This window comes from Vicugna pacos, chromosome 21 (assembly GCF_048564905.1).
Source record: "Vicugna pacos chromosome 21, VicPac4, whole genome shotgun sequence".
Lineage (NCBI taxonomy): Eukaryota > Metazoa > Chordata > Mammalia > Artiodactyla > Camelidae > Vicugna > Vicugna pacos.
In genome coordinates this window covers 4,507,431-4,530,446 of record NC_133007.1, presented here as the reverse complement: position 1 = coordinate 4,530,446, position 23,016 = coordinate 4,507,431, and the positions used below count along the sequence as shown (strand labels likewise).

The following is a 23,016-nucleotide window of genomic DNA, read 5'->3' as shown; positions in this document are numbered from 1 at the left end:
GCCCTCTAAATGGAAGCTGACTTCAGTGCCTAACCCTGTGGATTCTTGTTCATATGGGTTTTGGCTCTTAAGAGTTCTTAATTTTTTGCCTGCCTATCAATATTTTGAAAAAGGTATTTTAGTTTTATTTTATCCAGCACTTTTTAAGTTTTTCTTAGTGGGAGAGTTAATTATGGTATTCAGTCCACAATATTGGTGGAAATGTGAGCCCTGCACTCTTCTGTGAGTTATTTAAACAAAATGTGTCTTAAAAATACATGTTTTTTAAACTTTTTCCTCTCACCCACCCAGCAGTCTGGAGCCACTGTGTCACTAGCAACCAGTTTAAAAGGGCCACTGCTGTTGGGGACAGATGGCTTCAGTTATGCGCAAGCGTGTGCTCTGGCGCTGTAGCCTGACCTCCAGCACCACACGCAGGCACGGCGGGGGCTCAAGGACGGCACGTTTAAACTCATTTAAAAAAATTATTTCACTTGGCAGAGAGTGACATTTAGATAATGTGGAATCTTTATTATTTTTGGCCAATTTACTTAAGTACCTTATTACACAGTATTCATAACTGACTTCTTATAATCACTTATGAATTTTGTGTAGGCACAAATCAGCTTGGCAAATATATTTGAAATTAAAATATTATTTCATCTTTAGTGTAGTAATTAATTTTCACTACTCTAAATATACCCCTAAAATGTGAATATTTCATTTTTTAATTATAAACAATACCTGCATATAGCAGAAAATACAGACGTCTTTAATGAGTGATTAAGTATGAAAAATAAAAAATGAGGTTTTATTAAAAATTCATTTTTTTTTAAATGAGCAGAGGAGTAATGAGGAGATTGAACATATTTTTGTGGTGATGAAAATGTTCTTTCCTTTGATTGCTGTGGTGGCTACATGGATGTACATATTTGTCAAAATAATCTGAATTATACACTTAAAATGGATATGTTTTATTATATATCAATTATGCCTCAATAAAGTTGATCAAAAAAATGGGCAATAGAGTGGGGGAACAGAGTTAAATAAATCCATAATTGCAATACAGTGTGATGAGTGCTGCCATAAATATGCCCACAGGTATTTTGAGAGCCTACAGCATGGAGGTGTGATCCAGTGTGGGTGTGAGGGTCATGGAAAGAGAGCTTCCAGCGAGGTAAATACTTGAGTCCATTCTTAAAGGAAAAGGATTTTAGAAGGGGAATCAGAGCAGATATTCCTGAAAGAGGGAAAACTGTGTGAAGGGCAGTGTTGGAGAGGATGTCCTGCATCCAGAGCATCTGCAGCTGAAGAGGAAGGGCAAGAGGTGGAGCTGAGAGGGACGAATAATGAAAAGTCTTCATGCCTCACTCAGACATTCAGAAATTACCCCGTGGGCCTTGGCGAGTCCCTGCAGGGTTTTAGGCAGGGGTGGTGACATGGTCAGATGTGTTTTTTAGAAAAGCTGCTCTGCCAGACTTGTGGAGGATGGCCCAGAACACTTCAGGTCCGCTGCAGGACCCTTGGTCTCCTTCTTCTCTGTCTGCACTCCGCTAGTCAGCGCTCAGCTGGGGAGTATTCGTGGTGGTCCTTTTTTTTTCGTGATGGGACTTCTCTTTCCAGCTAGACTGTCCTTGAGACCATGCCCATTAGTTTTAATTCTGCTTCACCTAGAAAGCCCCAAACATTGACATGCTGCTGGACGCAGGTTGAAATAAATACCTGCTGACTAGTGCATCATTTTCATAGTAAGTATGTAATCGGAATTTCATAGTGTTACCGAAGGCAAGTTCGTGTGCCCACTGCACCATGAGGCCAAACAAACTGAAACATGAATTTGAAGCAGAAAAATGTTTATTGCAGGGCCGAGCAAGGTGGCTTATGCCCAAGGAAACCCCAAAGTCCTTGAAGGGTTTCAGCAAATCATATTTAAAGGCCGGGTAAGGGAGGGGGCGTTGCATGGAACGTGGTCGGCCTGTGCGCAGTCCTCTGACTGGTTGATGCTGAGGTAACAGTGCTCAACACGGTCAGCCCCGAGGTGCCGGAAGGTCTGTCTGGGACCACGCGCTCTAGATCCAAGTAGTTCACTTCTTCCCGTTGGTGGTGGTTTTAAGCATCTGAAAAACTCAGGAAAGAGACATGAGGTACTATTATCTGGGTGCTTCAAAGGGCTGCAGAGGGGGCTACAGCAGAGGATATGCGGGGGGAGGGGTCTGACCCTGGAAGGCTCCACGGGTCTTGCTCAGTTACAATTGTAATATGTTATTTCTCTAAATTGTAACATCAACCAAAATACTGGCATCGCTGGGTACGAAGGTGATTCATTTGATTCACTGCTGAATAGTAGTAAGTGGCAGCGATTCTTTTTGAGGGAGAGGGGTCATTACTGATTGAATTTGCACTGAGTCATTCACCATGCACTGGACTTATCTGTGTTTAGTGTCTTACATTTGTGAGAAGGCTGCCAAGATAAGCAACGCTCTCTGTGGCTATGAAACAGAGCTGCCCTGTGTGTGAAGTTAAACTAGGGAATGCCTGTGTGGAAACTGGACATGTGACCTCTCCCTCTCTCTCCAGTTCAGGAAAGAGACCCTATGTTGTAACATCACATTTTTGGAGGAAGAAGTAGTAATGTGTTCATCATGCGTTCTTTGGAGATTAAATCATACTCATCTGAGGAACAGGAAGAGAGAGAATTAAAAAAAAAAAAAGAAAAACTGGATGACAGTTTGGACGAGCAGTGGGAGTTCACTGTATTCATCTCTAGAGAGCCAGCTCTTTGCAGAACTTAAAGGCAGTGCTTTGATGACAGCGCTAGGGCTCTTTGTGATTCTAAATGACTTCCTTCTTCTCTCTGCCACAAGCTTAAATATGAAGCAAAGGGATAGAAATGTCCTGCCTAGGAATTTATTAAGACTAACATATAAACATGCTTTGAAGAATTTTTACTGAGATGAGTTGACATGATCATCAGCAGTGAGAAATGGAATATTGGTCTGTAAGGGAGGGGGAACATCATTTACTGACCACCCACTCTGTGTCAAGAACTGTCCTTGGCACTTCCATATGCATCCTTGTATTTTAATTGTCATAGCCATAGGGACATTTTTCATAAGGACTTTGAAAATTAGAGGTGAAGGTGCACGTTCAGAGATACCTAGCTGGTAAGATTCAAACTCAAGCTTGTCTCTCTTCATTTATGGTTTTATCTCCTCATGAATCTCTTTACCAAAATTGTTTAAATCAGTCTGATTCTACATTTGGTTTCCCTGCCCAGATGCCCGGACTTTGGCTAATCCTGGCCAGGGCAGCACCCTCAGCACCGTAAGTGGCACCCATCTTTTTCTCCTGGAGCTTGGCTCGGCGACGTCTCGTGTGAGCAAACACCAGCGTGCCCACTGAGCCGTAACTTTTCTTCCATTCCTCAAAGTGTTGTCCCCGTGTGTGTGGCTGGGTTTCCATCTCAGTTCTCGCATATAGTATCCTGGTATCTCACGGAGGTTGCACCCTGCCCTTAACTCCATCCCACGTAAATGGAGCCCCAAACCTCTGCTAAGCAATTTTTAGCTCTTTTTTTCCTGCATAACTGAATTCTGCTCCGCATACCCCAAGGTTTTGGGGTCCCATTGTGAACAGTCGGATTATTTGGATCCTGGGTGTTTTCGCCCATTCCCTGAACTGCTTCCCTGGGCGTGACACCTGCCAGAATCACGTCAGAGTCTCCCTATGCCCTTGGGACACTGCTCACCCATGCCCTTGGGACACTGCTCACCCAGCAGGCTGCTTTCACCACAGGGCACACGCTGCTGTCAGGAGGTCTCTCTAGCTCCAGTCTACCCACTTTTATCTTCTTATTTTTATCCACTGGCTCTTGCTGCCAGAATCCCAAGTAGCCCAGCGTAAGACCATGTGAATTACAGCATGACGTTTTCAGTAAGTTTCATAGTCTGAACCGAAGGAGGATATTCTGGATACCAAACTTTTACTATGGTTACATTCTAGTGTTGTGTTAGAAGGTGCTCGAGTATCATCTCCTCAAGGAAGGCATCCTCGATCCCTGTGGTCAGGGTTAGTGACGCTCCTGTGTGGTCCCACCTCTGCTTGTCTATCTCATGGGGCTCATCACATGAACGGTGCTTGGTGTATGTTTATATATTGCTGTCTCCCGAGCTAGAGTGTAAGCTTCTTGAGGGCAGAGCCTCTGTCATTCTCATCTGTGTATGTCCAACATTATCACAGTGTTTGGCACTTAGTAGGTGTTTAATACATATTTACTGAATACAGAAAATATAGAGAGGGATTAAGAGCATGGACTCTGGAGCCAGACTTGCTGCGTGACTTCGTCCAATTTCTTAATCTCTCTGTATTTCAGTTTCCTCATCTGTAAACAGTGTATAGTAGTAGGTTGTTGTGAGAATGAATTGAGATATAATATGCAGAGTGTGTAGAACAGTGTCTCCTACATAGTAAGCAATGGATGCAGAGTTTTATCATTATTGAATGAATCAGTGATGGGGAAAGAGTACAAGATGTTATCCTGTGTTGCCCTACTAGTTGCACAGACGTTTTGACCGCTGCCGTCTGAATTCAAGACTTCCCCACATCCTGGAAGGCCCCACACTCCGGGGTCCTTTCTGTGCTTTTAAATGACTGTGGTATTGGGACTGCTAGACACAGCTAGCTCCTTGGCTCCAGTGAGACTGCCCCCACTAAGGTTCGTATGTGCTGATCTTTCAAGGAGGAAGACAGTCAACCCCAGTTAAAGAGCATTGTGTTGGGATATGCAAATAATTTGGGGGCGTGGCCAGATGGCGGTGTTTCAGAACCACTCAGCTCCACCCTCTCTCCCCTGCGTGAGGCGGGGGGTGGCCGAGTCAGCAGTGTGCTCCTCCGCGATAGTCTTCTTGCAAAGGAGCGGGCAGGCTGGCCTCCAGACCTTGTGTTATCCAAGCTGCTGACTCAGGTGACCTTTTGAATGGGGAAAAGAAGCCCCCTGGGAGGAGAAAATAGGATCGGTGTGTCGAGCGCTTTCCCTGTAAAAAGCTCTTAGACATTTGCAAGCCAGCGTGGCCTGTCCTGTTTGGCTCCCGGTCCTAGAACGAGCCTTGCCTTCACCACATCAGACGTGGACATTTCCTTGCATTTTACTATAGAGAGAGGAAAGGGAACTCCAGGTGAATTTAGGAAAGAAGGAAAAAGACCAGTTTCTTGAGGGCCTGGAAATCATTCCTTCGTGGGGTTTGCATTCATGTGGGTCTTCGGTCTCCAAGAAAAACCTTGCAGAGCAGTTCTGTTTCAGCCCATTGTCTTACAAACTGTGTCTACTGTAAATCTCAGGGTCTCATTTTATTCCCTTGGAAACTCCATTATGTCAGGACGAGCTTGGCATGAGACAACGAAGAGGCAAGGGATGGGGGAGAGGAGCTCGCGAACTGAAACAGCCTCATGAAAGGGAAAGGAAGTGTCTTCTGTCCTTTAGGCTCATCTCTCCCTTGAGGGGGCAAAGATGAGGCAGAAACGGCATTATTTAAATGTGTCCTTGGATTACAAATGTAGGGTATTAGGGAGAGGCTGTACCTCTTCCCACAGCAGTGAGTAGAAAGGCCCATCCTCTTTCAGGCCCCAGTGGAGGAAATAGTTGAAAACTTGCACTATAAACTCTTCCCCTACAACCTGGCGTCTGAGAAATCTATCTGCTTTACTTGATGAGAAACCCTGGTCTAGGAATCTCAGGAAACTTTATAGATGAAGAAAATGTCAGGAAGATAAAGATTTAGGGGAGGTCACTGGTAAGGAAAGGGTTAATATTCTTTTAAAAATTGCACCCCAATATTGGTGGCCCCAGTGCATTTGCACATGATGCCATAGTCTCTGTTTGGGATGCCCTTCCTTCTCCTTTGCCTGGCTAAAGATGCCTACTCATCTTTCAGACTCTGGCAACTTTCCCTGATATCCACAGACTATGTTGTATGCCTTTGTAATTTTTTTCTTATCTTTATTTTTTTTAGCACCATGTTTCCTTTATGTCCATTTATCACACTATATGGCAATCACTTATTTAGTATTCTTTTCCAATATATTATGAGCTCCTGACAGGAGGAACTATGTCTTTTTTCTTGAAAGTTACCTCACTACGTTGCTGAGATATTTGTTGAATGAATGCATGAGTGAGTGAATGAACAAAGGGATGAACAGGTAAACAGCATCTCACATGTCCGCGCTTACTCTGAGAAGAGCACGCAGGTGGTAGAATTTGTGGGGGTTAGTGGTGTTTTCTTTGACGTCATAGAAGGACATATCCAAGGCCCCAAACCATAAGATTTATTCTGTGGCTTGTACCTGCCAAGAATAGGAACCATTATAATTTTACTGGATTTCTGAGAAATCCACACTATTTGTGTTTAGTAAAAATCCAGTGACAACAAAAGCAAATAGCCTGATGAAAAGAGTCCTTAGTAAGCAGAACAACCTCTCCACCCACTCTTATTTACCCTTACGGTCAAATCGTGCTTACAAATGAACTCATTGTTGCCTCAAACATTACTTTTAAGTAGGCTGGATGCAATGCAAGAACACATCTGAATTGTTTCCAAGTAAAAATGTTGATCAGGGAAGCTAAAAATGGCCCAAAGAAACATTGTGATGGAAGAATCATGCTCTGTCAAGGTGGGACAAGAAGTTATTTTTAAGAAATCGTGCAGGGTGGTAGATCTGAGAAAACAAGAGAGAGCCAGGATTTTCAAATGGGAGTCCAGAAGTAAGGGAAGTCCCAACTGCTGACAATACTGTCGCAAAGAAAGTGAGTGATTTCCAGACACTCAGGACTTACTGGAAGAAATGTAGCAAGCCCCTTGATACAAAGTACACATACAGGTTCAGGCAGTCCCTTTGGCTCAGGGAACAAAGTGTCATCATTTTCTGAAGGGAGGCAGGGACTGCAAGAAAGAAGGTGCAGAGGCTTAACTGTACCCAACGTGACCTATTAGAGCCACACATGGGCTGACCATTGAGCAACCAAAAGAATTTTTGTTTAATTGAAGTATAGTCAATTACAATGCATCAATTTCTGATATACGGCACAATGTCCCCACTCATGCATATACATACATATAATCATTTTCATATTTTTTTCCCATTAAAGAGCAACCATAAGAATTTGATCTGAGAACTGAGAAGATATACTGAGAAAAGAGCCACATTTTTCATCCCTAGGTTTCTTGCTTTTATTTGAGAAAACAAAAATAGAGGACACTGTAGAAATCGTAAGGGACAACCAGTTTTTAAATTGAGTCATTTATCTAGTCACTCAAATATCTAGTCACCTTGTAAAGTCTTTTCACACCACAACCACAGTATTATTGTCATTGTAGGACCAGGATGAACTTCCAGGGGCCATCCAATCTGAATGTAGCCTGTCACCTCTCGTCCTTAACCAGCGTCTGCGAGGGGTCTGTTCAGCCTTTTAATGCTATTTTCTCATTGCCTTGACGGTTGCATGTTTCTTCTGCAGTGGAGAAACTTCCACGGCAGTTACGGCCACTCAATTTCTTATTCTTGGCTGAATTAATCAGGATACTTGTGAATGTAGTGCCCCCACTCAACTTAATTTTCTGCACATTTATGAGATAACAGCACGCAACCCATAGTAGGCGCTTACTTGACATTTTTAAGATGAATGGATGAATAACGCACATGAAACTACATTTTCTGGCTCAAACAGTGCAATGACTCCCAGATATGGATTGGATTTGAGGATCTAGACAATAAAGAGGAAAGCCCCATGATTTTGGATTTGGGTAGAATTTGGTTTGAACATGGTCGTAACATCTACTGGGTGTATTATCTTGGGCAGTAGTTAATCTTTTAAGTCTCAGTTTCTTCATGCATAAAGTGTGGATACTAATAATCCTTTAAGGACAGTTGACTATACAATGTACATAAACCGAGGACAATGAACCAGATGTCACAAGTGCTTAATAATAGTATTTCCATTTTTTTTGTCTCTGGTTAACTCAAGATTGATCACAAAATCATCTCAGTTTTGGCCCTTTGGAAATAGTCTTGAGTCGATTTGAAGTAACATGCAAAGCTGATAACATTTGTCAATTCCAGGTGGTGGCAATATGAACACAATTTTGTGTTTGTATTTCTCTATATCTTTTACATTTCTAACATTTAAACATATCAAAACAAAAGGGTTAAAGAAAATGACAGCTAAATAAAGAAAACATCTAAAATAAATTTATTCCTACCATGTGGAGTAGTGAATTGAGTCATTTACTCAGTTAGTGTTTGTTGAGTAATTACTATGAACAGGGCTGACATAATCCCTGCCTCTGGAGCTTGCATTCCAGTGGGGAATACAGATTTTTTTAAAGACACATACATGTAATTAGGGCAGTTAAAAGGAAATACAAGGTTGTAAAGGAGCACACGTGAGGCACTTTTTACCGAAATTTGGGAGGTCAGGAAAAGCTAAGAGTAATTAATGATGTGTAGGAGTAAATGATACAAGACACACGGAGAATGAGTAGGGTGAACTACACCAAGAGATGGGGGTGGGGAAGGAGCCCTTTGCATGTGCAGAGGGAAAAGCAAGTACAAAGACATAGAGGGGCTGGGGGAGTGCAGAGGAGTTCAATATGGATGGAAGACAGGGTTCAAGGCAGGAGGTGTTGTGGGAGATGAGACTTGAAATGAGGGCAGGGCTCAGATCGTGAAGGGCCATGTAAACTTTGTGACTCTGGGGCCGAGTTCCTCCTCTACACATCAGGACCCCTGTCTGCCACCATCGGTGGGGTCTCCAATTTTGTATTAATGTTGCTGATGCTTAGGAACCGATAATCCAGTGCTTAAAGGCTGACGGAATGCTGTGCTTTCCCGGGAGCCTCAAATTGTGTTGCTATTTTTAGTGGACAGAAACTTGCTCTACTCTAAGTGAATAAAATGAGTGTAGAAGTTCTGTCTCCCACAGCTCTTCAACCTTAGAACTCTCAGAGATGGACTGAAGCTGTCCTGAGCCGAAGTACCCATTTCTGCCTGCCGTCAGCGAAAGATGGTTTATTAGCAGTGGCTTATTTCATGTCACTTTCATTGACATTGCAGTGAAACAGACTTGAAGACAGCCTTTGGGAAGCTGACTTTTTAGTAGATGAGCTTTGTAATAAAAAGTTAGCTTTATTATGTTTTTCTTAGACTGCTGATGTCTTCTGGCATCAAATGGATCATGTTTATGTCCCTGATCCTGAGGTTAGTCAGAGTTTTTGAAACCAATAAATAATTTTTCAGTCTGGAAGATTTTTCTTTTAACAAAACGAATGGCATTTTTCCATTATCCTGTGGAGCTAGGATGAGTGGGGTTTGGTTTGAAGAATCTGAAACACAGTCACACTGGGACAGAGATGAAGATGGATGATTACATTCTAATGACAGTCACTCACATTACCTGATCACATTCAAACACAGGACCATTAACATGGTTTCATAATGAAAAATAAACAGGCCAGACAATTCAGTATACATAAACCATTTGGTGACTTGCCAGCGACTCCTCGGGGAGGGAGTTGATAGGAAAACTGATGATCTGAGATGGTGATTTGCCCAAAGTTGCAGAGTAGCATCATTATATTCTAATTCCCAACTATTGCTCCGTGCACTTGGGTTTTTTTTGTTGTTGTTGTTGTTGCAATTGTATAAGGTTCTCAAAGACTCTAAGCTTTGTCAACTCTATTTATAGTAAAGTTCCTGGATGCGCTCATTTAGGGGTATACTTTTTATTGTCACTTGAGTTTTTCATGATGAAATCTTCCTTTCTTCCACTCCTTGCCCTGACCTGCATCTTCCCTTCATTTATATTGAGAAACTTGACCTTAAATTTGGAAGTGGGATGTTTGAAGGGGCAGGTCATCTTATGGTGTGTTGTGTGTATCTAAGAAAACCTTTAAGCTACAACTCTGGGTAGTGTTTTTCTTTTCTCCAGTTGTGTTATTTTTCTTATTTAATGTAATCAGTAGTTCAAAGCAGGATCTATTTATTCTTGGCTCAGCTTCCACCCCCCTGGTTATGACTTTTAGATGTATATGCAGAATCCTGTTCTCGGAGGAGGATCTAAGGAGACTCTTATAAGTATGGGTTAACCACCATAAGGCACAGCTGGGGCAAATCAGCATGATGCAGGGTTATTGGCAGAGCCTGTGTTTAGAATTATGTAGTGAAGAAGAAAAGAGGTCTGTACTGCAGGAGAGAGACGAAGGGAAGAGCTGGGGAGGGAGGAGGTCGGGTGTCAAAGATAAACAGGACAGGGAGACACTGAAAGAGTAGCAGTTTTCCTAGTGACCTCAGAAACAAGTAGTGAGAGGAAAACTATACGGTATGTACAGTTTTACTGAGTACAAGGATGTTCATGTACAATTCTCCATGGGTTCGAGGGGTTGGGGGCACCTTAGTTTATACTATGTTCCTGTCCTTTATCAAGGTAAACAGAGCAACTGTGGGGGAGGTAGCTCGATAGCTCGTGGAGAACTAGGAGAGGTTCTTGAAGGAAGTTGGAAAGATTAGAAATTCTAGGATGGGGAAAGGATATGGATTCCATATCCTAGACTCTCTGTCCGTAGTCTGATTTGACATGCCGTCCATGGTTAACCCACATGGCTCAGGTTTTGGATCAAGATTTACACGGTCAGCACCGGTCCCTCTGAGGAGGGTGGTATACTTTCTCAGATCACTCAAGATAGGCCCAGCCTATCTTGAGAACTAGCTGTCTCTCCTCAAGGCCTGGCTTCGGTGCTCCTTGAGGGCAAGTGAGCAGTGCTGGTGGAGCAGTTTCTGAAAGAGAGGGTTCTGTGCCCACCGCTACCCCTGACACAATGGTACGCTTGGTGTTCTTGGATCTGGGAGCTTCCGTAGACTTTTTTCTCAGCCTTTCAAGGGGCATCTGTAAGCGACTGGAAGGAAAACAGAGAAGGCAAGACTCCATCCTCCCCTAGAAAACAGACTCATACCAGTAAGGGAGCAGTGTAGCTGCCCGTTTTCTGGAATCAGGGATTAAAAAATGGTGATTCTTGCAGTTTGGTGCAGCCATTGTGGAAAACAGTATGGAGATTCCTCAAAAGACTAAGAATAGACTTACCATATGACCCAGCAATCCCACTCTTGGGCATCTATCCAGAGGGAACCCTAATTCGAAAAGACACCTGCACCCCAATGTTCATAGCAGCATTATTTACAATAGCCAAGACATGGAAACAGCCTAAATGTCCGACAGATGACTAGATAAAGAAGGTGTGGTATATTTATACAATGGAATACTATGCAGCCATAAAGATGATAAAATAATGCCATTTGCAGCAACATGGATGTCCCTGGAGAATGTCATTCTAAGTGAAGTAAGCCAGAAAGAGAAAGAAAAATACCATATGATATCACTCATATGTGGAATCTAAAAAAAAAAGACAAATGAACTTATACATAAAACAGAAACAGACTCACAGATGTAGAATACAGACTTGTGGTTTCCAGTGAGGAGGCGGGTGGGAAGGGATAAACTAGGGTTTCGAGATTTGCAGATACTGACTGGTATATATAAAACAGATAAACAAGTATAGCACAGGGAAATATATTCAATATCTTGTAGTAGCTTATAGTAAAAAAGAATATGAAAATGAATATATGTATGTTTATATATTGACTGAAGCAATGTGCTGTACACCAGAAATTGACATAACATTGTAAACTGGCTATACTTCAATAAAAAAGAAAAAAATGGTGATTCTTATTAGCAGTATTGCCAACTTGTATTTTCTTGTGACCAGAGAGTTTACAGTGGCAGATGTGCTCAGATTTCAAGGTGTGGGAGATGGTCCCCAGAGTTAGTTCTGTGTCAAGGTGAGAGTGTGATTTAGTCCCCAAGGTTAATTCCAGGCCTGTGTATGTGTTTCGGATACTGGTGTGTGTGGTATTGCAGATACTGATCATGTTTGTGGGTTGTGTTGGAAACCTCAAAAACAAGGAGCTAGACAGAAGTGTGAGGAAAGACAGTTTGGAAGTGTGTTTCTTTTGATGAGTGGTGGAGGAGCATCAGTGCTGGGTTCTGTGGCCCAGCTGAAAAAAAGAAGGTGTTTGATGCCTAGTGTGTGGACGAAGAACATATTTGCGAGGAAAGAACTGAGGCTATTTGAAGAATTATCAGTTAATAAAAGAACAAAAAAATCAGTGTCTAATTAGCATGAAAAAATGCTCAGACCAAATAGGGACTAAAATGATCATTCAGTTTAGTTTTCATATAAAACACTTAGTGGGACAGAAAGGGCTTAGAATTTGATAAAACTCATCTTGATTTCAGTTTCCTCCCGGGGTGGGGGGATACCTGTAAACAAGTTGAACATTCTTTATGTCCTAAATGAAATAACTTTCTCTAAAAAATTATTTTGGTGGAGAAATGGGCTCATAGTTAGTGTGATAGCCTTCTTCTTAAAACAGAAATGAGCTGTCCTCAGTATGGAGCTGTTTTCTGTCTGATGACCAGCCCAGCAGCTGTGCAGAGATCTTTGAGATCTGTTGGTGTTATTATTCCTGGATCTCTCTGGAACAAATACCAGGTGATATCGTTTTAATATCTTGATGTGCTTTTTTTTCAGGAGCATGATAAATTTGAACTCGTACATCTCTTTTACTTTGGACCAGTTCCCCTTGTCATCAAGGCATCATTTTAAAAACAGCTGTTTGAGCTGAGGGGATACAGGATGTGGCCCAAGCTAATTGGCCCTCGGGGTAAATAAATGCGCTCATGACCGTGGGCTTACTAGCCTTACATTATGACTAACTGAATCAACCTACCCGGGGGAAAGTCCACTTCCCTGAAGAGGCTCTAGAATTTAGAAATTATCCAGAAAGGCTTACCATGATGCTGACCGCCCTCTTCTGCCCTGCGATGAACACCTGGATGGTGAGTGAGAAGAGGGGAAGATTCTGTGCTTCCCCTGGGATCACCATCAGGTAGAAAATAATGTTGAAGTCATGCTTATTTTATAGGATTTGTATCTGGGCCAACACCGTGGATATTTCACTCAGATAAAATGTTGACAATCTTGCTCTCTAATGGAAGCCACTGAGGTAGGTTTTGGCCAATAGAAAGCCTTCATGTGCGTCACAACAAAAGGTGTGTGACAGGTGAGACTCAGTGTAGCAGGTCCCCTTGAATCGAGTCTCAGTCTTGTCTCATCTCTTCACTCTGTCTCTGTCACAAGCTGCACCAGCCCAGGCTGTGAAATGGATTAAGGAAGCTGCACTTCAAGACTGGATGCAAAAGCAAAGGCTTTTTTTTTTTTTTCCCCTTTTCCAAGTCCAAGAAAACAAAGGACTCACGCTGTTCAGTAGGAAGGGTGCCACGAGCAGCTGTGCAAGATCTGTTCTCTGAGGCTGGTTTATGTTCCTCGTACTTAAAGGCCTATCCTTTGTCAGTGTTCCCGCTGAACAGCTCTTGGCCAGGGGGGTGGAGAAGGGATAAGAGTGTTCCCTCTGAGGCTTCCTGGACAGCCGGGACGTTTTGGCCCCTCATATTCTCGGGCAAGGCCTAGTTCCTCTTCTCAAAGTCCCTTTTCCAAAGTAAAGTTAGTAGAAAAAATTAAATTCAATAAAAAGCCCAGATGAGGCAATTACTTTCCTTCTTCTTTCCACTTCCCCCTCCACCCTGATCCACAGTAAACATCTTTTGCAGGGGCCAACTTCTTCCTCTGTGTGGACTGGAATACTTCCTCTTCGGCTCAGCTGGCTCAGGATGTTACCAGTCTCTCTGCCAAGAATCTCCTTTTTCCTTCCCTCTTTGGCCACGTACCCCATTTCTGTTGAAGACACTAACTCAGAAACGCTTTAAAATCATAATAGAATACTTATCAGGACTTTTACGAATGAGGAGGACACATGAGAAGCCTCCCCTGGTCTCGGATCTCTCTCCCAAATGCCACCCTGCCCTGTTAAGCGCTTTCTCCACCCCATCTCAGGTTCTTCACTCAAAGTTAGCCACTGCTGACTATTTCCCGAGGTTCTTCCATGCACACGCCTGAATGTAATTACATGCTCCTCTACATACATGTGTGTATTTTAACGCACAAGCAATCACACTGTACATACTCTTCTATACTTGGCTCCTTTCCCTTAGTGATGTGTCATGGAAAACGTTCCGTATTGGCACCCACGGATCCATCCCATTCTTTTAACTCATCCATTATATGGATATGTCATTTTTATTTAACCAGTCCCTGTAGTGATGGACATTTGATGTATTTTTCAAACCATGACGAGTAATGCTTCAGTGACCATCCTTGTTCATACGTTTCATTGAAGAGTTCCGTGTACATCCATGGGGTAAGTTCCTAATGGTGCCATCACTTGTTCAAAGGGAGAGTGTGTTTTTAACATTGATAAATACTGCTTTAAAAAGGTTACGCCCATTTTCACTCTCAAGATGATAAAAGTCTATTCTGAGTAGAAAGAAAAATTATGTTTTCTCAGACTTGTGGAGCTGGTTTCTGTTTTTATTCTTAAAGTGCTTTCTGTGTTTTAGCTTCTGGAATCTGACACATGAGTAAATGATGCTCACGTCAGCTCCCTCCTCCACCCTCCCCTTGAGGAGCCATCAGGCCCTGAAGCCAATCAATGGAGTAATTCTTGCCCCAGACCATAAACGTTCATTTTCAACCTACGTTGGACCAGAAAAGGATGTGGGTTCTAATTGTGTCCACTGTGGTGACATTCTGTCCCCAGGGTACCTGCCACAAGGACACTAGGGCTCCAGATTCCTGGCAAGGTATCTGAAAGACAGGGCTTTGACCATTTTATCTCATCCCAGGCCGACAAGATTTTGAGAGGGTATCACCAGCTCTGCTGCCCCATCAAACCTGTGAGGCAAGAATCTTCTTTGATGCTTTGGCATCAAATCAGCATCTGAAGCTTCATCAGGGAAACAGAGCTCATTGCCCAGACAGGGCAGCAGGGAGGAATGACTTTGCAGCATGTTTGATCATGGTTAGATACTTCTTCATAAAACCTGGCATTCTGATGTCTGACTAGCATCACAGGACTCCTGACACTGGTCCTTCAGACCTCCTGGCCTGGACTTGGCACTATGTGTTTTCTCTTTTTTTTTTTTTTTAGGATTGATGGATTGATTGATTGATTATTTTAAGTTGAGTTATAGTCGATTTACAGTGTTGTGTCAGTTTCTGGTGTACAGCACAATTCTTCAGTCAGACATGAATATATATATATATATTCATTTTCATATTCTTTTTCACTGTGAGCTCCTACAATATCTTGTATATATTTCCCTGTGCTATGCAGTATGGACTTGCTTATCTATTCTATATATGCCTGTCAGTATCTACAAACCTCTCCCAGTCTGTCCCTCCCCACCCCCACCCCCGGCACCACAAGTTTGGCACTGTGTATTTTTATAGTTGAATGGGAATGTTAGTCACAAAAGCCACCCAGACATGTCTAATATGACAGACTAATGCAGGTAGAGCAGACCTTGTGGTGGATGGATTATAATTACTTTATTTTTCTTGGTAGAGCACTCTAGCTACCAGACATGGATTTGGTGAGATTGTTGTCATGTTTTGTAAAGAATCTGGAGCTCTTAAGAGGAAAGCTGGAAAGTGATTGTAAAATAATGATGCACAATGTGCTTAACTCTCCCCCGTCCCGCTGCGGCACAGACATTGGCAAAATAAGGGGGCAGGAGGATCTCCATGTCCAGAATGTACTGCCCCACAGGGAACAAGAGGCTAAGTGTTACTCAGGAGGCAAGAATTAACTTTGCCCATTTTAATCATAAACAGGAACACCCACGTAGTCTGGTTTTCCTACCCGTGCTGGGTTGGGGGGGCGGGGGGGAAATAGCTGTGTTCCCTGGGTCCCCAGGTTGCCCTCTGTCAGTGAGGAAGGTTGCTGGGCACTTTTTCATCACACTTGTGGACCTAGTAGGTGCCGAAGGAGGAGCTGACGGGATTTGAACTGGGTGACTGACTTTATTCTGGCTCTGTTTTGGGGAACCATCAAGCCTGGGGGTGGGGGATGGGGGCTTCCAGATGCATTTTGGGGTCAGGGGAGATGGGGAGATGCAAAGAGATAACTCCAAGTAGAGAGGCTGAAGGGAAGAAAACAAGGAACACACACACACGTGTGTATAGAATAATATTGTATTACTACTAGAGGAATGCTTGGTGAATTTCCTCAAAGTCCACAGTGACAGGCCCCTCACCCGCCATGTTTCAGGAATGATTTGACCAAGGATGCTAAGCAGGCACTTGACAGTGTGAGCTTTTTCAGCTCTATTCCTTGATGGACCATTACTCATTTTGTGAAACCGAGCCAAGTCTCTCTCTCCCTGTCTCTCTCCCCTGGCTATTTTGCTTTGCTAAGAAATCAGACATGGATCTTATTCCCAGGATGTTTATTTATATTCTTGGGGAGATAAGACGTTTAAAATAAGGAAGAATGCAATAAAAATCCATAATGGAAGTCCAGATAATGAGCTGCAGGAGTTCAGAAGAGGGAGATGTAATTTCCAGCCAGAATGGGGAGGAGATATTGGATGGTCATATTTTGGGACTTAATATTTATTAAGAATTCCTCGGTAAATGGGGATGGAATGGGAGAAAGCTCTTTCCAAGCCGAGTGTTTGGGAGGAATGAATCTGAGAGGTCCGTAAGCGTGGGCATGAATAGCAAATGGCAGTGAGATTATTTTGACTGGAGTAAAGGGTGCACAAAGCAGAGTGAGAAAGAAGGTTCAGTGGTGGGTGGGCCCTAATCAGAAGGGCCTTGCATGTCAATTGTTACAGCTCAAGGTACTGTTAGAAATGGCCTGGTTCACTGCCAAAGACACGGCAAGCTGGTGGAGCCTAGATCAGCCCCTGGGGACGGGCAGGGGCTGGGAGGAATATGGCCACAGACGGCAAGGCGGTCACCCAGGCAAGCATGGCTGGTATTGGGAGGCGGGTGACAGGTCTCAGGGCTGGGAGGTGCTGGGACTGGGAAATCTGGAAACAGGTGGCGCTGAGAAATGCAATCAGAAGTAAGGGAATGGGAGAGTCGGTCAGCAGTTAGCAGGCTCCAGCCGCTACGCTCAGGTTTATGGGCTGACTTCCAAGTTCTGGAAAAAAGAAAGAGTGGAACGGAGAGCGAGAAGCAGCCCCCCCCCCCCCGAGGGAGCAGGCAGACTTCCAAGCCAGGAGTCAGACCTGGAACACGGGGCCCGACTCGAAGGAGGAATGGTTGGATGCTCCATTCCAGCGCGCTGAGCCAAGGGCTTTTCATTCCTTCTGCATAAGGTTATGACTGGTCTCAGACGCTCAGTCTACAGGTGGGAGGGAAGAAGCCCAGCTGTGTGGAGGGGAGGATGCAGATGCTGGAGAAAAGGCAGGGCTCACTGCTGGTCAAAGAGTCTGGGCTCTATTTGGTGGGCAAAAGGCGAAAAATGGAAAAATGACAACATGGGAATATCTTAATTAGAGTTGTATTTCAGGAAGATCAGTTCAATCCTAGTGCGTAGAATGAACTAAAGTTAAGTAAGTTCTCACCTGTAACAAATTTCTACTCTTCCTCGTCCTGAATACTTCTCCAACGTGTTGACCTCTCTGCATACACCTCTCTAGAACTGTGGGTTCAATAAACTATATTATTAAAATCAGTTAATGAATAAAATATTAACTTCACCTGTTTCTTTTTTTAGTTTTTTAATGCGGCTTCTAGAAAGGTGAAAATCACAGAAGTGGCTCACATTATATTTATATGGGGCTGTTCTGCTCTCATCTTTTCTCCATCCTGCAATCAGATCTTTTTTTTTTTTTTAGGAACAAATGTAAGCCATATTCACACTTATTTAGTTATCTTTAAACACATATGGTGCCCTAGAATTTATCATTTCATGATATCTCAGAATTTATGTCTCTGGCCATGAAGTATAAAAATACAACTCTTCTAACTGAATCACTTGGCCGTACATCTGAAGCTAACGCAATATTGTAAGTCAGCGATACCTCAATAAAATATATATGTGTGTATATCAGATCTTTTTAATTAATTTTTTTAATTAAAAAAATTTTTTTCCAGAAAAATTTAACAGGTTTATTTATAATTGTTATAAAGTTGAACTGCTGAATCTTGTTCACTGAAACATTTTGACTTGCATTAATGCTTTATGGCCCCACATTTATATTAAAAATTCACACACAAATGAAAATGGAAAAACTGCCAATACCTGATTTCTGTCCCCTATTTTTCCACTTGCAGTCATATACTTAGGTACCTTTTGACCCCATGGAAAAAAAAAATATCTAACGGTCAGAACTACCAATAACAGGAAGAAGAGATCTTTTTTTTTTTTTTTAAAGAGTGAAATGTTTCCCATCATAGTGGATTCTTAAGCACGTTCTCCACGTACGCGGCATGCTAGCTGGATGTCTTTTGGCATAATTGTTACACACTTGGCAGGGACAGCACACAGGTTGGTGTCTTCAGAAAGGCCAACCAGATAGGCCTCACTTGCCTCCTGCAAAGCACCAATAGCTGCACTCTGGAAGCGCAGATCTGTTTTGAAGTCCTGAGCGATTTCCCGCACCGGACCCTGGAAGGGAGGCTTGCGAATCAGAAGTTCAGCGGACTTCCGGTAACGTCTCATTTCACGGAGCGCCCCGGTGCCGGGCCTGTAACGGTGACGTTCCTTCCCCCTCCAGTAGAGGGCGCACGCTTGCGAGCGGCTTTTGTCGCCAGCTGCTTCCTCCGGGCGTCACCACCGGTCGGTTTGCAGGTTTGCGGGCAGTCCGCTTTGTACGAGCCAGGGCATAGCGACCTCCTTACTTACCCTTCGGCCGGAGCTCGGCAAGCGAGAGGCGTTGCTGGCGTTGGAGAGCGACGGCTGCGCGGCGGCGGCTGAGAGCACCATCAGGTCTTTTTTAAATGCAGGTCTTCTCCTGCCACGCTGCGGTGTGAGGCCTCCCGACGGTCTCCACGCCGCAGGGTAGAGCCCGGGCGCCTTAACGTCCCGTAATCTGGCTCTGATGTCATCTCTCGACAGCGCCTTCCCATTGCTCTCATCCGTCAGGCCGCCACACTACGTACATTCTGTTCTGTGTGTGACATCACTTGCTTCTCGTCTGCATCCACGGCCTCGCTGGTCTTACTCCTTTCCCTGAACTAAGCATGTCTCCCCCTTCCCACCCGCTAACTTTCGCTTCCCACTGAAGTCCCAGCTTTAAATATCTCTGACTCCTCTCTCTCCCTGATGCTAGGGGCCGCCACGTGCCCGCTCCGTTAAGCACTCGCTCTCTGTAAGGTCCTGTTTACTTGTCTCTCTCCCCTCTAGACTGTAAGTTCCCTGCAAGCAGGGGCTCCATATTGATCCTGCAGCCTGCCCGGCGCCTAGCACAGTCCTGGAGCACAGTGGCTGCCTGAGTGACTGTGTGCGCAAACGAATGGGGCTGTCGGGCCAGACAACACGAACCTGGACCAGGATGGCAGCACTGGGAGTGGAAGGGATGAGACACTCATGAAAGAGCCAGGAAGGACGTGATTCTTGAGTGCTGGCAATGGCAACAGTGTGGATGCACCTCTGATTATGAATGGGGATGAAGAACCAACATACTTCATGAGGTGCCTTAAGTCCTCAAACATACAAGCAACAGCAACAATGCAGCAAAAATGTCTAAGAACAAAAATGTGTTCTTGGAGAGGAACATGAACATGATATTTGGAGCCAAAAGACTTGGCTCCAGCATTTATGTTGTCTTTGTCATCTTGGCATTTCAGTTTCTTAGGTCATGGAGATACAATACCTCTGCTTTGGAGGGCTGCTGTGAAGATTAAGAGAACTAATGTATGTGTAAACTGCAGAATGACAGAAAGCGTTAGTGGTGACCAGCACAAAAATATTCACACCTGCAAACAGGTGACAGTCATGCTGTGGGGACTGAATTATACATGATTCTGACCAGCCCCAAGGATGTAACTCTCAAACAAACCACCAGGGCGCAGAGGAACTTGTCCAGTTTACCCCGGGTGAAGTCACGCATCTCCATCAACACGACTCTCAGAGCGCTCTGGCGAGAGACGAGCCCCAGGGGCAGTGGGCGCCTGTGCCCAGGTAGTGCGGTGGGCCTGGGCGGCCTGCCTCCCCTGCTTGGTCTGTCATGGCCTTACGTCTGACTCTAAGCTTGGGCTGACACTTTTCCTGCTGCCTGGACAGCTCTCTCCTTTGTCCCCACCCTCCTTCCCCAAACCCCTCCACCACCCCCTGAAACTCTCTTCATACTTCGTCTCCTTCAGGAGACTCACAGCATTCCCTGTCTCTAATGTTGCTCCAAAGAGACCCCAGCATCCTCTCCACCCCTTGGGCAGGGACAGCACCAACAGCGAGTGTTCCCGAGGTGGACCTGAGGGAGGTCCCTCCACCCCGCTGGTGTTCCTGCCCCCAGACCTGGGTCGGACACTCCCCTGGGACGTGCGGGGCTGGCTGTTCTCAGCAGGACAGACTGCGGCACTCGGACTCTGGCTTGGGGTTGAGTCTGCGTGGTTCCATCCAAGCCCCACAGCCACGCGCTTGCCTCTTGCCTGCTTGCTTCGGTCATTCGCTTGTTTGCCACCCCGGACTGCCCGCCCTTGCTTTAGATACTGGACCGGGAGGTGAGATTCAGTGCCTCACACATAGTATGTGCTCTGTTAAAGTCACTAAAATCGTTATTTATTTACCTGGCCCTTCACAGGGCATTATTTGAGGGATTGGAGGATTACATAAAGGGAAATAAAAGCATACCTCGTATTTCCAAGGCACCTGCGTCCAGGTAATGTATTATACTGTTAAGCCAAGTTAGTGCTCAGAAAGCGAAGATGTGGCTCTACTTAATTTTTAGGGAAGATGTGTAGTTACCAGCATGTTTGGGGCACTTTGTGAACTACTGGGCCGTGTCTAGGATTCTGTTTGATCTGTGATCCCGCTGAGTCCTGGGCCTTCTCCTGTTCTCTTCCCTCTGCCTGGGTTGCCCTCTCCTCCTCCCGCATCTGTTTCCTCTACTAATTCTAGTCCCATCTAACCTTTCAGAGCTCACCCTAGAGATCATTTTCCCTGGGAAGCAACTCCTAAATCTCATAGGCTCAGCCTGTAGACTCCAGTACCAACCCTTTTCTGAGCATTTATCACACTAGAAATATACGTGTTTTGTCTGTTTCTCCCTCTAGTCCGTGAGCACCGTGAGGCAGGTACCACAACTGTCTTGTTCAAAGTTATTTCTGCAGTGCCTAGCACAGTGCCTGATATGTAGTGAACACTCAGTAAATGGTCATTGCATGAGTATTGTCATTTTCCTGTTAAATGGGCAGAATTGACTCCTGCTAACCCACACTGATCCTGTTTTGTTTGAGACACGAAATGAGGTGTATAGAATGAAAATGTGTTTAGTTTGGGGGCAGGAAAAGCGGAGGAGTCAGAACCTTTGGTTTATTCGGCTTCTTATTATGCATTGCATGCATAATAAATAGGTAAAAAAAAATCCCTTTCAGAGCCCAGAACAATTTCAGAATCAGAGCACATCAGAGTAAATCTTAGATTATTATGATTGATCCTTTGGCTAAGTGACTGTCTTACCTGTGCTGATTTATGTTCTATTTAACAGGTATATTGATTGGGATGTAGATTTGGTTACTTGTAACAGAGACAATTCTACAACTTAAACGAGAAGGAATTCTGTTTCTCTCTTATGAAGCAGTCCAGAGTAGACAGTCCCAGACTCTCTGTTCTACGAGGTAACAATCGGAGCCGGGCCCTTTCTATCCTGCCGCTCCATCATCCTAGGATGACGCCCTTGTCCGCACGGTTCATGGTCACAACAAAATCCTAGGAGGTCCAGTTTTGTCCTGGAATCCTTGGAACCTACACCCAAAGTAAATTTAATTCCTTTTTGCTGCCTGGAACTGATGCTGAGTCTTCTGGACATTACTAGGGCAGCCTGAGACTGGCATGGATTTATAGAACCAGCCAGACTGTGGGAATTCTCACTGCTTGCCCAACTTCCACTTTACCCCCCAAGCCTTTTCAGGTGGCAAAGACCAAAAACTTAGCCTGAGTTGGGCACGTATATCGAGAGTGTCAGCTGGTCCTCACGCTAAGGTCACGGGCCTTCAACCAACTGTGGTGTGGGTTCCTGAGGCACGGGACACACTGACTTCACAGCAGGGCACCCTGGCAGGTTACAGGAGAGAAATGCCTTCACATAATGTTAAATACATTATCTGTTTGGCTCTAAGTAAAAGTATGTTACCTACTTGGTTGTGAGGTTGCCACATCACGTGATTGCACTGTCCCTTCTTTGTCGTGCCTTCCTGGTGGGCTTGTGTTGTTCTGGAGAGAAATCATTAGACTTTCTGATTAAGGTTTGCGACGAAGGCCAACTATGTGATCAGTTCTCCAGTCCTACAGTGCACACACTCAGTCCAACCACATACACACCCCACCTAATATTCCAGCTTCTACCATATCCACCTCCAACTCCCCTTTCTACAACACACACACACACACACACACACACAATCTCTGGAGGAAAAGGAGAGAAAAACCAGGGTAGGAGTAGAGCTGTATGCAGCTCTCTAGAGCATCAGCTGTTCTCCTACTTAGAAGACAAATAAACCGAAGGCTGTGACTCCTCCCCTTCTCCTGCCCCCAAATGAAACACATTTTCACCCTATAGGCCTCATTTCAGGTCTCAGACAAAACAGGATCGGCGTGGGTTAGCAGGAGTCGATTCTGCCCGTTTAACAGGAAAGTAACAAGAACCAAACCTCCGTCTAACGCCACTCCTGGCAAAGGCAATATACGAGAGGTTTTCTGACCTTTAGAAAGACGTCATCTAATTGATATCCAATTCACAGTTAACTCTCGGAAGCGATGAAATTCACTTCTGTTTGTGTTTTCGTGTGTCTTTGTGTGAGTAGTTCCCACATTTGCAGCATTTCTGTTAATGGCTGTGAAAGCTGTATTTCCATTATATAT

At 44.3% G+C, this 23,016-nt stretch overlaps 2 protein-coding genes and 1 non-coding gene across 6 annotated transcripts in view; 1 reads left to right on the top strand and 2 right to left on the bottom strand.

Annotated features, from left to right (window-relative positions):
- RGL1 (ral guanine nucleotide dissociation stimulator like 1) overlaps window positions 1-23,016 on the top strand; it is a 249,451-nt gene that overhangs the window by 97,926 nt on the left and 128,509 nt on the right. The window lies entirely within an intron of this gene.
- LOC116284896 (small nucleolar RNA SNORA76) lies at window positions 305-443 on the bottom strand. Its single transcript, XR_004194551.1, has one exon. It is a non-coding gene; the product is annotated as a small nucleolar RNA SNORA76 (small nucleolar RNA).
- Window positions 1,933-19,026, bottom strand: LOC140688004 (histone H3.3A-like). 3 transcript variants are annotated; one of them, XM_072945947.1, is made up of 5 exons: window positions 18,841-19,026; window positions 18,421-18,603; window positions 17,558-17,634; window positions 17,219-17,429; window positions 16,413-17,130 (listed from the first exon to the last, which is right to left on the bottom strand). In XM_072945947.1, the coding sequence occupies exons 1-3, from the start codon at window positions 18,919-18,921 to the stop codon at window positions 17,629-17,631; spliced, it is 270 nt and encodes an 89-aa protein (XP_072802048.1). In that variant the 5' UTR covers window positions 18,922-19,026; the 3' UTR covers window positions 16,413-17,130; window positions 17,219-17,429; window positions 17,558-17,628. The 3 variants fall into 3 exon arrangements, with proteins under 3 accessions (XP_072802047.1, XP_072802048.1, XP_072802046.1); XM_072945945.1 differs by having other exon boundaries at window positions 18,464-18,603; XM_072945946.1 differs by lacking the exons at window positions 16,413-17,130; window positions 17,219-17,429 and adding an exon at window positions 1,933-2,096 and having other exon boundaries at window positions 18,464-18,603.

Coding starts and splice junctions, on each gene's coding strand:
- LOC140688004 (XM_072945946.1), bottom strand. CDS start 18,921: ATGGTGCTCTCAGCCGCCGCCGCGCAGCCGTCGCTCTCCAACGCCAGC. Junction 18,604..18,840: donor TGCCGAGCTCCGGCCGAAGG/GTAAGTAAGGAG, acceptor CCTCCCTTCCAG/GGTCCGGTGCGGGAAATCGC. Junction 17,635..18,463: donor CTGTGTGCTGTCCCTGCCAA/GTGTGTAACAAT, acceptor TTGAACCCACAG/TTCTAGAGAGGTGTATGCAG.